Here is a 12,769-nt window from a genome sequence, read left to right as displayed (position 1 = left end):
ATGCAGTCTGAATTCATCAACTTCTACTGTATGTGTGTTTTACACACAAAGATTAAACACAAGGCTGTATTATTCTAGATCCACAGCAAAGAAATACTATCTGAATATTTGCTCAGTTTTCCATGATCTAAGCTTGTGAGTGAGTGGGAAAAAGAAGGATATGTTATGAACACATTGGTCTTTTATGATCAGTTTGAAGGACAATTAGAAATGAGGATACTGATGACTACAAGAAACCAGGAAGCTGTATCACAAATTTAAATGCTAGACTGAAAATAGGTGAAACAATGTCTTCATAAATTAATTAAAAAAAAAAACAATTTTCTAGGACATGACAAATAGTTATTACTAAAAATCAAATGGTTTATACAAAATAAACAATTGAAAGTAATGGCATACCTGTACATGATTCCTATTGTGGATTCTCTATTTTTAATCAGGCTAATTCTACCCTCGCTATTTCGCTTGTGCTGGTTGGAAACACTGCATATCTGAACCACCACCTCCCACAGATCTTTAGCTGCCCTCCGGCTGTCTGGTCCTGAGAGCTCTTTACATGTGGCTGCCAGCAGCTGACCGAGCTGAAAAAGGAACAAAAAGTCTCATACCTTCAGTCAGATTTGTGGTACAGATTGTGAAAACAAAAGGAATAAATCCTGAAACCTGTAGACAAAAATGTATTAGAATATCTTTATAAAGGTGTAGTGGTAAAACTGTGACCACAAGCAAATTTTGTGGTAAGCTGCTGTTGCTTTAAAGGAACATTGCAAAAATTCTAAAAGTCCATGACATTTGTATTAATTTGAACATTAATACAATTAATGTTCCTACCTATGGTTCATTTAAATATTTGACATTACCCAGAAAATGTCCAAATACCCTGCAAAATTACATGTTTAGGACTAGGTGTTCCTAGATAACCAATTTACTGGTAACTGTTGGGTCATATGCTTTTGCCATGGCAGCATATAAAAAAATAAATAAACTGAACAACTAAGTTACCATTTCTACTCTAAATGCCTAAATCCTAATGGACTGTAAATTTAAACAGATTTAATGTACTTTCTGGACAAACAATCTTCAATTATGTTTTGGAAACTGCTGCAGACTATAAGTGATGCTCCTTTTGATGCATAAACACTTCTGCATTACAGTGATAGGTCTGTAAACTCATATTTGCTGATATCTTTAGCTCCGACAGGTTTCTTTTGCACATGAATGTTTCATACAGTACAAGCAAGTGTTAACGAAATATACTGTATTTTTTGCCGTATAAGATGCACTTTTTCTTCTCCAAAACTGGGGGGGGAAAAGTTGGTGCGTCTTATATGACAAATACCGTGTTTCCCCAATTTTTGATAAAATAATTAAAAGACACTTACCCGATAGCCGATCCTGTGTGTGTCTCCTTGATGCTGGCTGCAGCGTGTGTCTCCTCCTGGCTGCAGTGCAGAGCCAAACTGAAACTAAGAAGCCGGCACACGCGCCCCCGCGATTCTGAACCAGGAAGCAAGGTGCTGATCCCTGCCCTAACGGAGTTACCCGGCCGTACAGTGAAAAAAAGAGATCATTTAATTGGTTCTTTTCTGAGAGAGAAGAAGAAGATTACCTTTACATACGGATTGTTTTGAACTAAGGAAGCAGGTGCCTGTAATGTCAAATACTCATTTTCTCTCCAGTTCAGCAGAAAAGCTACACACTCCTCTGAAACCACTTGTCGAAGGGGAATGTCTGCAGAGAGAACACATAACAATCTGTGATCAGATGACCATAAGGTGATGTAATATGACCCTATATTACCTTCACATTACATTCTAGTACAAAGTAAAAAATATATGACTAAAGGAGGAATAAAAGGACAATTTAATCTATAGAAAAAATTAATCCTAAACCTCACCAGGAATCCTCATTTCCAAGTAGCCTCGTACTCTGCTGACAAGGTCTGGTGGTGGTCGTTCTGCAGAGACTCCGCACCCAGCCTCGAAGGTGTAAAGGTCTAATAGCAGCATCTCATTAAGCATAACTTGGCGAAGCTTTGGAGAGAATTCGGTCACCAGTTCAAGACAGGAATTGAGCAGCTGCTTAGCGTGAGGAAAGTCCTGAGAAATACATAGAAGAGTCACACTACCAACATAGACTGCTATAGATAAATCATTATCCCTTCATCGTGCCTTTGTGAAAATAATTAACTTAGGACAAGTCAATTGCCTATTTCATTTCATATATAATCTGTTCGCAAAGTATCTACCAGCATTGTTATCCCAGTATCTGCAAACATCATATCCCAAATTGCTGTGCCCAGGTGCAGTCTCTGAACTTTTGGATGTCTACATAAGGAGCCTTTTACAAGTATATAACAAACATAAAAAATGGTAAATGCACACATATTCCCATTGCATTTTTAAGCCTAGTCTTGCAACAGATTTTTTTATTTGTCTTATTGCTCTAATAGAGACTTGTTTGCTGTAGTTTGGTTCACCCCTGCTTGTTTTTTATTTATTTTTTTTTTAAAGTAAGGGAGTTTCAGAGCCCACCACAATACTTCCATCTTGTGGATTTCATCACTATGTGCTGCCTACATAAGCCTGACACCTGACTTCAGGTGTGGTCTATACCCTCTGTAATAGGAAGAAGCTGAATATTTTAGTTAACAGAAAGACACTGCAATCCTGTTCTAGTGAACAGATCAGAATATGCGAACAGCCTCTATCCCCCAATAAAAAACAAATAAAAGATGTCATGCATGCAAATATAAAGAGCACAGTGAATATTTTACAAAGACATATCGTCTCACATACCTAAAAAACATTTCAAATATATATTTTTGCTACTCACACATTACTCATCAACACACTGACATCACTAAATAGACAAATCACCTTAATTGCACTACAATGTAAGCCTTTGGCTAGAAGGATATAGACCAGGTCTCTTGTCAGGTTATCTTTAATTCCCAAGATTATTCCGCTGTATACTGTTGGCACTTCCCACTAAAAAACAAAGGAACAAACATGAACATTTATGAAGGAAAAAAGATGAAAAAACAAAAAAAAAACAAACAAAAAAAAAAAACCCCAAAAAATACATGAACATTACTAGCACAACTTGCCAGCAGAATAACCTAATAAGCTGTTATTTTTCATATGTATTGTACCTTGTTAGACACAGTCCAGAACTGGTTGTCAGAAGTCATGCCATATAGTTCGATCAGGATTTGCCTAATTCTCCAGGGATCCACACTGAGGATAAGCTGATGTTCTAACTGTCCAATGTTAACACTGGCAGAAGCTAAAAACAGTGAACAAGATAATAGGCTACGTAAGCTGAGCTTTTAAAGACATATAGGACTAATTATCAGTGACAAAAATAATACAAAATTTGTTTGGATAGACTGAAAAAAGGAACAAGATATTTAAAGTCAAATGCATCACACACAAATGTAAAAATGAGTCTGGTAAAAAAAAGGAGGTTTGGTATATAGAAATGAAATAAAAAAAAGTTTTTGTTTTTTTATAAATGCAAATACCTAACTGCAATCTAAAATTAGTTCATGAATGCTAAATTGCAAAACTATTAAAGCTTTTCCGGAAGGTTTGCCCAACCAACAGTGCAGCACCTGAAATTGACTTGTTTGTTTCTGTCCTCCTTCATTAACAGACCAGAAGTCATTGGCTTTTCACAGTTACTTAGTATGTAGTAGTTACTATGCTCCTATATTTACCCAGAAGCAGGGACCATCATTCCAAAGAACTGTGCGACTTCCTCCCAGTCCCATCCTGTGTTCTCTCATCTCATTTGTAAGGAGTTAAAACCCATGCATACAGATTCTGCTAAATTTGTTGGAGGTATCTGGTTTTATTTACTGCTTTTTGTATAAAAGGGTTAAAGACCAGTGCAAGAAAAATGATTTGTGGACAAACAAGGTAGTTTGTGCCTCGCTGGTAGAAATGTATAGCTTAGCAGGCATTTGGGATAACTCCCAATAGAAAACTGGGTCATGAATTGGGCACAAAACGCAAATAAGAATATGCTACAGGAGTTTAATCCCCTACGGGGAACACTGAAAACCCCTATTTAATAGCAGTCAATGTCTGCTGTTCTGATAAAACTCAGTAAGTGAATAGAATTATAGAAGTGGTAACAGAAAGTGATCGCAAGAAAACAGATATCTTATCTAACCTGGTATGTCATAGAAGGAGGTCACAGGCTTAGTACAGAGATTGGTGTGAGAAGTTTTCTGTCTGATTTGCTCAATAAGCATCTTCCTTTCATCATCTGTCAGCAGTTTCATAAACAGCTCATGAGAGGAAATCATAAACACTAGCTGCATGTCTTCAATGCCCAGGCACAAGTTTCTGAATAAAGGAAGGAAAAACAGAATGGAGTACCGTTTATAATGAAATATAGCTTAATGCCCATTTGCACATCTCAAAAGGAAAATGGGAATTATTTGGATAAGCCGCAATCAATTTTTAGAGTACAAGCCACAGAGGTTACCTATTGCAGGGGTAGAGATGAATCACCCAACATAAGCAAGTGACCCTTCTGATTTTAGGCATCACTTGAGTAAATTAAGCCTACAGATGGTGATTGTTAGTACTGCCTATGGTCATAGGGGGTGATTTTACCACTCTTCCCCCAAAAAACTGTCTTAAGTTATCAGTGTCATTAAACTGTCCTATTAGCCAATTGTGTGAGTAAGGGCTTGGTGGAAAAAGACAGACATCCTCATGCTTACCATTTTAAGGTAGAGATCTGCTAATCCAGCGTTTATCAGCCACGGTTCCGTAGAACCCTAAAGTCCGTCTAGAGGGTACTATGGGTTTCTTGAACAATGAGCAATTTGTTTCTCTTGGGTCAGTTGAAGTGACTCCAATGATTTTCTGAATATCTATAAGGGGTACATTCCTTCCACTAACCACCATGTAAATACCAAAAAACATGCAGTTAGGTTAACTGGCTTGCCCCCAAAATTGACCTTAGACTGTATTAAAGACATATTAGTGACATGACTATGGACTAGATATCAGATATAATTATATTATTAATAATAATAATAATAATAATAATAATACACTGTGAGCTGTGGATATAGTACTTATAGAAGGGGTCTCCCTAAAAACCTGTTATTTCAAGTGTTCCCCCATGTTAAAAACATCATAAAAAAGATGTGCTAACCTTTGACCATATGTTGACTAGCAATCAGAAAATTAATAGGGATAGCATCATGAACATGTGCATGAAGATGTTAAACTTATTTCAATTAGAGGCAAATTCAACATTCGTTCACTTTTCTAGTTCATGTTACAGAAAGCAAGTTATTGCTTACAGTTGGTATTTTTATAAATAAGCCTTCTTACTGCAATGCTTGCAGGTTGTTTTTATACACTTACTTTAAAAATGAAGCTACTGTTCGTCTTTGAGACTCTGATGCTTCCTCAATCTTTAGTGACCTTGAACACACCTAGAAAAGAATGTGAATTAATGACTATTCTGTACTCATTTTAAAACACAATCGACTATGTAAACATATAATAAAATACCTCTGTAAATTACTTTAAATTAAAATCAACTAAATCAACTTTTTTGTAAAAGGTGATATTTTATTTTCTGTGTTTACTTTCCACACCATTTTTATTAAAATATTTAATGATTACTGAAAATAATATTGTGTTATATAATTATGTAAATATTATGATATTTACAATTTAATCACTATATTTAGTCTTTAGATGTTATAATTTAGCAGGAGTTCTCTGAAACTTGAAAATTACTTTAGGCTGGGTCTACAGGAACAGTTTTAAAAACGCATATAAACGTTCCTACCACGTTTTTATGCATTTTTATGCACTTTTACAAGCGTTTTAAAGCTTAACTTTAAAACGCTAAAAAACTTTTATAAACGCCTATGTTGCGTTTTACCGCGATTGTACATAAGCGTTTATAAAAGTTTTACTTTTATCGCTTTCAGGGAATGAGTACAGGGGTACATAAAACGTCTTACTCATTCCCTGAAAGGGTTAAAATGTGTAAAAAATTGGACGAGGCAATAATGTTTAATTATTTTATTAAATGTGTGTGTGTTTGTGTAACTAATTTTTTTTTTTTTTTTTTACAGGTTATCTAAATGACAAGATGATTCCCAGGGCTGCAATCATGACATGAGCACAGCCATGGGACTCCTGACAGTGAGGGATCGCAGGGCACTAGGGGTTAAATGAGGACAAGGCTCTCCATTCACCTCTAGTGCTCTGTGATTGGCTGAGGTTTTACGTTTCTCAGCCATTCAGCACTAGACATGAATGGGGAGCTATGTGCCAATTCATCTCTAGTGTTCTGTGATTAGCTGAGAAATAGGAAACCCTGATGACAGCTCAAGCATCATCAGCATTTCCCTTTCCTCAGCCAATCAGGGAGCAGCGCAATCAGCGGAGCTCTGCTATGCTGACAGCTCCGCTCCCCTGATTACTCCTGCAGCCCTAGAGGAGCTCTGACATGTGTTCTGTATCTATACCACATACTACAGCTCCTCTAGGGCTACGGGAGCAATCAGGAGAGCGGAGCTATCAGCATAGCAGAGCCCTGCTGATTTCTCTGCTCCCTGATTGGCTGAGGAAAGGGAAATCCTGATGATACTTGAGCGGTCATCAGGGTTTCCTATTTCTCAGCCAATTCTGGCACATTCTGAAAATGCTAGCTTTAATCATCTAAAAGTTTCTGACACGGATCAAGCATGCACACAAAAAATTATGAAGTCACCCCTGCTCCAGCATAACCGCTCCAGATCAGTGTCTCAAAAATTTACAGAATCAGCATAATTGACATAGAACTAAGATTTCCTAAAAATCAACAAAGGCTACCAACATACATAAATATATATAGGAATATATGACAAATTCATGCAGGCCAAGGTTATGCAGATAATAGTTAGAAGGGGTTTTCTTTTTCCCAAAATGGCTCATAGACAGCAATTATAGCCAACATAAAATAAGCACATTTTCTCCACTCAATATGCGTATATTCAGGTACAGCTCCTCTTTATTCACTGACCTACAACAATGAGGCATGATCAGCATGGTAAATAAAAGACCTACCTCAAGTAGATAGTCTATTTTCTCATTGTTTGGCTTCATAAATAGCTGGTGAAAATGCACGCTGACTGGACGCCCATTAAGAATGTCCCGTACGGTGTTACAAGCACAGATTTTAAAGCAGATCTCTGTCAAAGCACTATTGCTGCAGGGAAATGAAAATACAGTTTCAGACAAACCATAGCAGATCAGGCAACATGGACAGAACACATTCAAGTGGAAAAAAAAAATCTTCCCTAAAACAGACAATCTAGTAGGGAGCCAGAAAGTTACTTGAATTAACGTAAGTTCTGTAGGCCCCGACTACGATTCGAGTAGCTGCCTACTCTATTTTTTCTTCTCTTTCTCGTATTTCTTCTTCTACTTGATTTCCTCTTTGCCTTTCTTCTCACCTTCACTTATTCCTGATAAAGCCCCCCCCCCATCCCCTCCCGCTAGCTTACTCCTCCACTCCCACTTGTTCCCTCTTCTGCCCTAGGGAACAGCCCGTTACTGTAGACCACATCACTGAGCATTCATGCCCCTAAAACTTACATCCATCAACGCGAAGGGCCTAAACTCCCCTACCAAACGCTCCGTGGTTCTAAATGCCCTTAAACGCCTTTAGATGCCAAATAGCATTCGTGCAAGAAACACACTTCCGACATGATAAAATCCCATCCCTCAAAAATGTCCGTTTCCAAATGGCATATCATGGCTCATCCCCCGACTCCAAATCTAAGGGGGTTAGTATCTGGACGCTGGTGGCAATGTAGGTGGATCCCAAGGGGTGCTACCTCTTAATAAAAGGGAAGATACATTCCCAGTTATTCACCCTGGTCAATCTATATCTCCCAAACACTAATCAAATACAATATCTAGAGGAATTTTTTGACATCGCCGATACATTTGCTGAGGGGACTCTGGTGGTGGGCGGTGACTTTAATTTGGCGTCTGCTCAAGATGTGTCCAGGGGTGCCTCGCATCTTCCGTACTGCGCTTTGCGGTGCCTGAAAAACCTTCTACACCAACACCAGCTCACTGATATTTGGAGAATACAACACCCTAATAAGGGGGATTATACTTTTTATTCCCCGGTTCATAAAACCTATTCACGTATTGACCTTTTCTTGATTAAACATGATTCTGTCCTTTTGGTGCAAGACTCAGATATAGGCCAAATGACTTTTTCAGACCACGCCCCGACTCGCTCACATTGCTTTCTGATGCCTCCCCCCCTAACAGTAACTCCTGGTGTCTTAACAAATCCCTCCTGACTTCTGAGGATTTTGGGCCCAGGTTAGGGAAAGAGATATTGGATTTCTTTGAAAGGTATGAAGCCTCTGTCCCCAATCCCTTGGGGTCTGGGAAGCACACAAATGTTACATACGTTGGCTACTAATCCAACAGGGCCACAGAGTCAAAAAAGAGTGCCAGTTGCAACTTGCATGCCCTTGAGACCAGGCATAAGTGCAGTCACTCCCCAGACACAGAGGTTAAGCTCCTGGCACTGAGAAAAATAATTTGATGCGTTGCTCTAAGGCGCAATCCCAGCTTGATAAATGCAGAGCATTCTTCTTTGAGTATAATCATACGTGTGGTAAGGCGCTGGCGTGTGCCATTTGGGCAAAAGGGCCCGTGCCTTTGTGTCTTGTGTGAAATCAATCTCAAGGTCCTTATTACATGGTTCTCATGACATTGCCAATTCTTTCAAAGATTTTTATTCGAAGCTGTACAATCTTGAAGAGAACTCTGATGCCCACCCCTCTGACTCCAATGCTGCAATTATGCAGGACTACTTACATGCTTTGGGTATATCTAGATACCCCGGAGGAAGCCTTGACTATGATGGATGCGCCCATCAGTTCTACTGAACTGCAAGCGGCTCTAACTACCGCACCTACAGGGAAGGCCCCCGGCGCTGATGGGTTCACACTGGCATATTATAAGCGTTTTTTCCCTTAACTTGCTCATCCCTTTCTGACGCACTCTCACCGGAATGTCCTCTACCAGTGGACTCTTCCAGTGCCCACATAACCGTTATACTAAAACCGGACAAAAGATGCTACCTCATCCGCGAGCTACCGGTCAATATCGCTGCTAAACTGTGATGTAAAACTCTTTTCCAGCATACTGGCACATAGACTGATGCCTGTACTCCAGAACCCGATACACTCAGATCAAAGCGGGTTTCTTCCACTTACAGAGGCAAGGGATTATACCACCCGTACGCTCATTCTGATACACCCACTACCACGCAAAAAATTCCCTCATTTATCTTTTGGACTGATGCTGAAATGGCTTTCTATCGCGGGAACTGGGCTTACATGACACAAGTTCTCTCATTTATAGGTGTCCCGATCTGCCTATTTGACTGGATAAAAGCTTTATATCGAAACCCCACAGCAGCCATTAGGGTAAATGGAATTCTTTCCCATTTTTTCACCCTTGCTAATGGGACGAGACAGGGGTGTCCATTATCCCCATTACTTTTTATTTTACTACTTGAACCCCTACTCGGTCACATCCGCAATATTCCTGATATCAGGAGTGTTAAAGTGGGCTTTGTTGACCACAAGGTGGCCGCGAACTCGGATGATCCTCTTTTCTACATAACCTCCCCCCAGATCACCATTCCCAACCTTCTCAAGGAACTGCGCTGCTACGCCCAACTTTCAGGATTTAAAGTGAATCTCCAGAAATAAGAAGCATTGGATATTAACTTATCAGCTGCTTCTAGAGAAGCCATGTCCCCTTCCTTTCATTTTAAGTGAGCACGAAGCTGCATCCGATACCTTGGAACCAATATCCGGGCTGACATAAATAGGGTAGTGGATCTAAATTTCATACTGCTGCTTAACAAGATTCATGGAGACCTACAACGTTGGTGTCAGCAAGCCTTTTCGTGGTTTGGGCGCTGCAATAAACTAAAGATGAATATCATGCCTCACCTTATCTATTTACTTCAGACTCTACCAGCGCGTATTCCACCTCATCTCCTGCACACGTTTCGTTCAGAATTCCTAAGATTCATTTGGAACACGGATACCCCTCGTCTTAATAGTTTTCTCCTTATTTTACCAAAGGATAGGGGAGGGATGGCTTTCCTGGACCTGTTACTATCCCATAGGGTAGTCCACCTGACTCGCCTGGTGAACTGGGAGGACTCCGTCTCCCCTATTTTGCTGAACGCACCAGTGTGGGCCCACCAGAAGAATGTACTGTTCTTTGCCGTCACCCCTTGATAGGTGAGATGCTTAAGAGTTGCTGGCAGGTATTTCCAAGATGAGGGGTTCAGGACTTTCCCCTCTCCAATGTCTCCCATACTGCGACACTCTAAGTTCTCCACTAGTAGGAACGACCCCATCTTTAAGGTTTGGATCGAAAGCGATGTCTGCCAGGCTGCCCACCTAATGCAATCATCAGGTTGGTGTACACCTGAACAAGTTCAAACAGAACATTCTCTCCCGTCTGGATCCTTGGAGGAAGGTACAATATCAACACATTCTGTCATCTATGCCGCAAACATGCAATTTCCATCGTTCCCTTACCATTTTAGAGAGTTTATGCAAAAGGGGGTCCGCTGAGAGGAGTGCTCTCGTATGCCTATCAATTACAGTTGACATGCCCCTGTACCTTATTTTGTAACTAAATGGGAAAGGGACCTTGATACTAAATTTACACAAGACCAAATTGACCTCTTACTGTACTACGGCCACAAGGCCTCTATCGGTAACCGTTACCAGGAGACAAACTATAAACTGCTCACTAGGTGGTACCGGACCCCTGACAGATTAGCAAAAATTTACCCACATACGAGCTTGGTGTGCTGGAGGTGCAACAAACACACTGGCACGTTGTTACATATTTTTTGGAGCTGCCCAGCCCTAACAGCATTCTGGTCGGGCGTTGCCAAGATTGTTCTACAGCTCACGGAAACCTCCATACTTGATAAACCGGAGCTTGCTCTGCTTCATGTTTCAGTGATGTCTTGTAAACGATACAAGAGCTCTTTGCTGAGCCATTTACTTAATGCAGCCAAGGCCTGTATCCCACCCCTGTGGAGGTCGGCTACCCAGCCTACTTTACAACAATGGATTACCAGGGTGAATGACATCCAATATATGGAGAAGCTTGTGGGGATAGGTTCCCGCGCAGACTGTTGCGTACCTGGTTTTATTGGGGTGATTTCAAGTGCTCTGCAGATTACATACGGCTGCTTCACCCTTATGTTTGAAGTGTTAGTGGTAGTAGGGCATTCCCTTGTCTTCCACCCCTCTTCCCAGCCCCCCCCCCCATTTCCCCTCCCCTTCTGTTCCTGCTCAAATTTTTCTGGTTTCTTTTTTTATTCTTAACTCTACTATTCTTTTTTCCTTTTTCTCTCCTCTAATGTTTTAAAATCAGTGACCAGCAAGGCTATTCTGTCCTTACGGGAGATTGACCGATATGTAATTGTTTTGCATTCAAAGTTAGATAGGACAACTGCTGTATCTCAATACCTTATGTCAAGGCATAATGCTGCAATTTCATGCATGTTTTCTGTTCATGTCGTTTCTATATCTCCTGATTGACACATTTTGTATATGTCTGTTTTGTTGGTTACTTAAAATTATACATGAATCGTTAAAAAGTCATGCACTGGAATGAAATGGATGGAAACACGCAAGTTTGAACACATACACTTTAAACTAAAGTACATGGACAAAAAACATACATAAATGAACAACCATGGTGAATATAGCTGTACTAAAGGTCATGATGACACTATGCACTTTCAAAAAAAACAAAAAAACTGGTAAGTAGAACAGAAAGGATTTGAACCTCAGACAGTTTATTGCTGCTGAAGCCTGCTATGTGAGTATCTTAGACCTCTAAATAGACTATTTCTGGGTACTAAAACCATTGGTATGATGCTCTAATTTCTTTCAAACTACATATTGCTAGTTACCAAAGTTTGGGATAGGTCCAAACGTTTTACCCTAATAAAGATATTGATGGCTAGGGTCAGAAATTAGTTCAAGACTACAGGTACACTTCAGCATTAACAAGTGAAAGCACATACCCTTGCTGCACCTTCTGGAAGAGCTCTCTCAAAACAGACTGTCTGAACTGGTCAGGTAAGTTACCATTTACATTATCTTCATAGAAGATTTTCAATATTCCCTGTTAAAAGACAAAAAAAAACACACAAAGGTGATAATGTAATTTTTTTTATACTATGTTTTGCACTAGAAAACGTAGGCTATCTTTCACAATCCTTTCCAACGACAAATGACTGAAGGATGCATGAACGAGTCCTGTACATACAGCGCTGTTCTGCTCTATGGAGAGGGGAGGAGGGAGAACAAGTGAGCGTCACCCCCTGCACTCTCTCTCCTTTACTTGCTTTGCGGTAAATCATGGATACACCAGGACAGGTCCATGAACAACGTCGGACGGTCGCAGTACACATGTCAGATTCTCCTCCGATACCAGCCCTAAAGCATTATTCGCATGAGAATCATGTGATCTGTGTAAGTAGTTTAAATGGATACAAAACAATTATTCCTTACAGCAAACCTGTAGCAACGACAAAGCACAAAAACTGGCTGAATGTGTTAAAACATAGAAATAGGTGCCTAAACTTAATTGTATTTATCTATCTGAGTGTGCAAACAGCTTCCAGTTCCAAATTCATTACTTCCCCCCAAACACGATTT

General features: G+C 39.9%; 1 protein-coding gene across 1 annotated transcript in view; it reads right to left on the bottom strand.

Moving 5' to 3' along the window:
* INTS8 (integrator complex subunit 8) overlaps nucleotides 1-12,769 on the bottom strand; it is a 36,752-nt gene that overhangs the window by 10,256 nt on the left and 13,727 nt on the right. Inside the window, exons 10-18 of the mRNA XM_072410887.1 lie at nucleotides 12,133-12,233; nucleotides 7,095-7,236; nucleotides 5,394-5,464; nucleotides 4,180-4,355; nucleotides 3,155-3,288; nucleotides 2,880-2,990; nucleotides 1,898-2,099; nucleotides 1,610-1,731; nucleotides 400-581 (exon numbers count right to left, since the gene is read on the bottom strand). Of these exons, the coding sequence (XP_072266988.1) occupies nucleotides 400-581; nucleotides 1,610-1,731; nucleotides 1,898-2,099; nucleotides 2,880-2,990; nucleotides 3,155-3,288; nucleotides 4,180-4,355; nucleotides 5,394-5,464; nucleotides 7,095-7,236; nucleotides 12,133-12,233 (1,241 nt within the window). The remainder of the gene's footprint in view (nucleotides 1-399; nucleotides 582-1,609; nucleotides 1,732-1,897; nucleotides 2,100-2,879; nucleotides 2,991-3,154; nucleotides 3,289-4,179; nucleotides 4,356-5,393; nucleotides 5,465-7,094; nucleotides 7,237-12,132; nucleotides 12,234-12,769) is intronic.

Source organism: Pyxicephalus adspersus, chromosome 5, assembly GCF_032062135.1.
Source record: "Pyxicephalus adspersus chromosome 5, UCB_Pads_2.0, whole genome shotgun sequence".
NCBI classification, from domain to species: Eukaryota; Metazoa; Chordata; class Amphibia; order Anura; family Pyxicephalidae; genus Pyxicephalus; species Pyxicephalus adspersus.
Note: the sequence above shows the minus strand (reverse complement) of the source record. Positions and strands in the feature narration are given on the sequence as shown.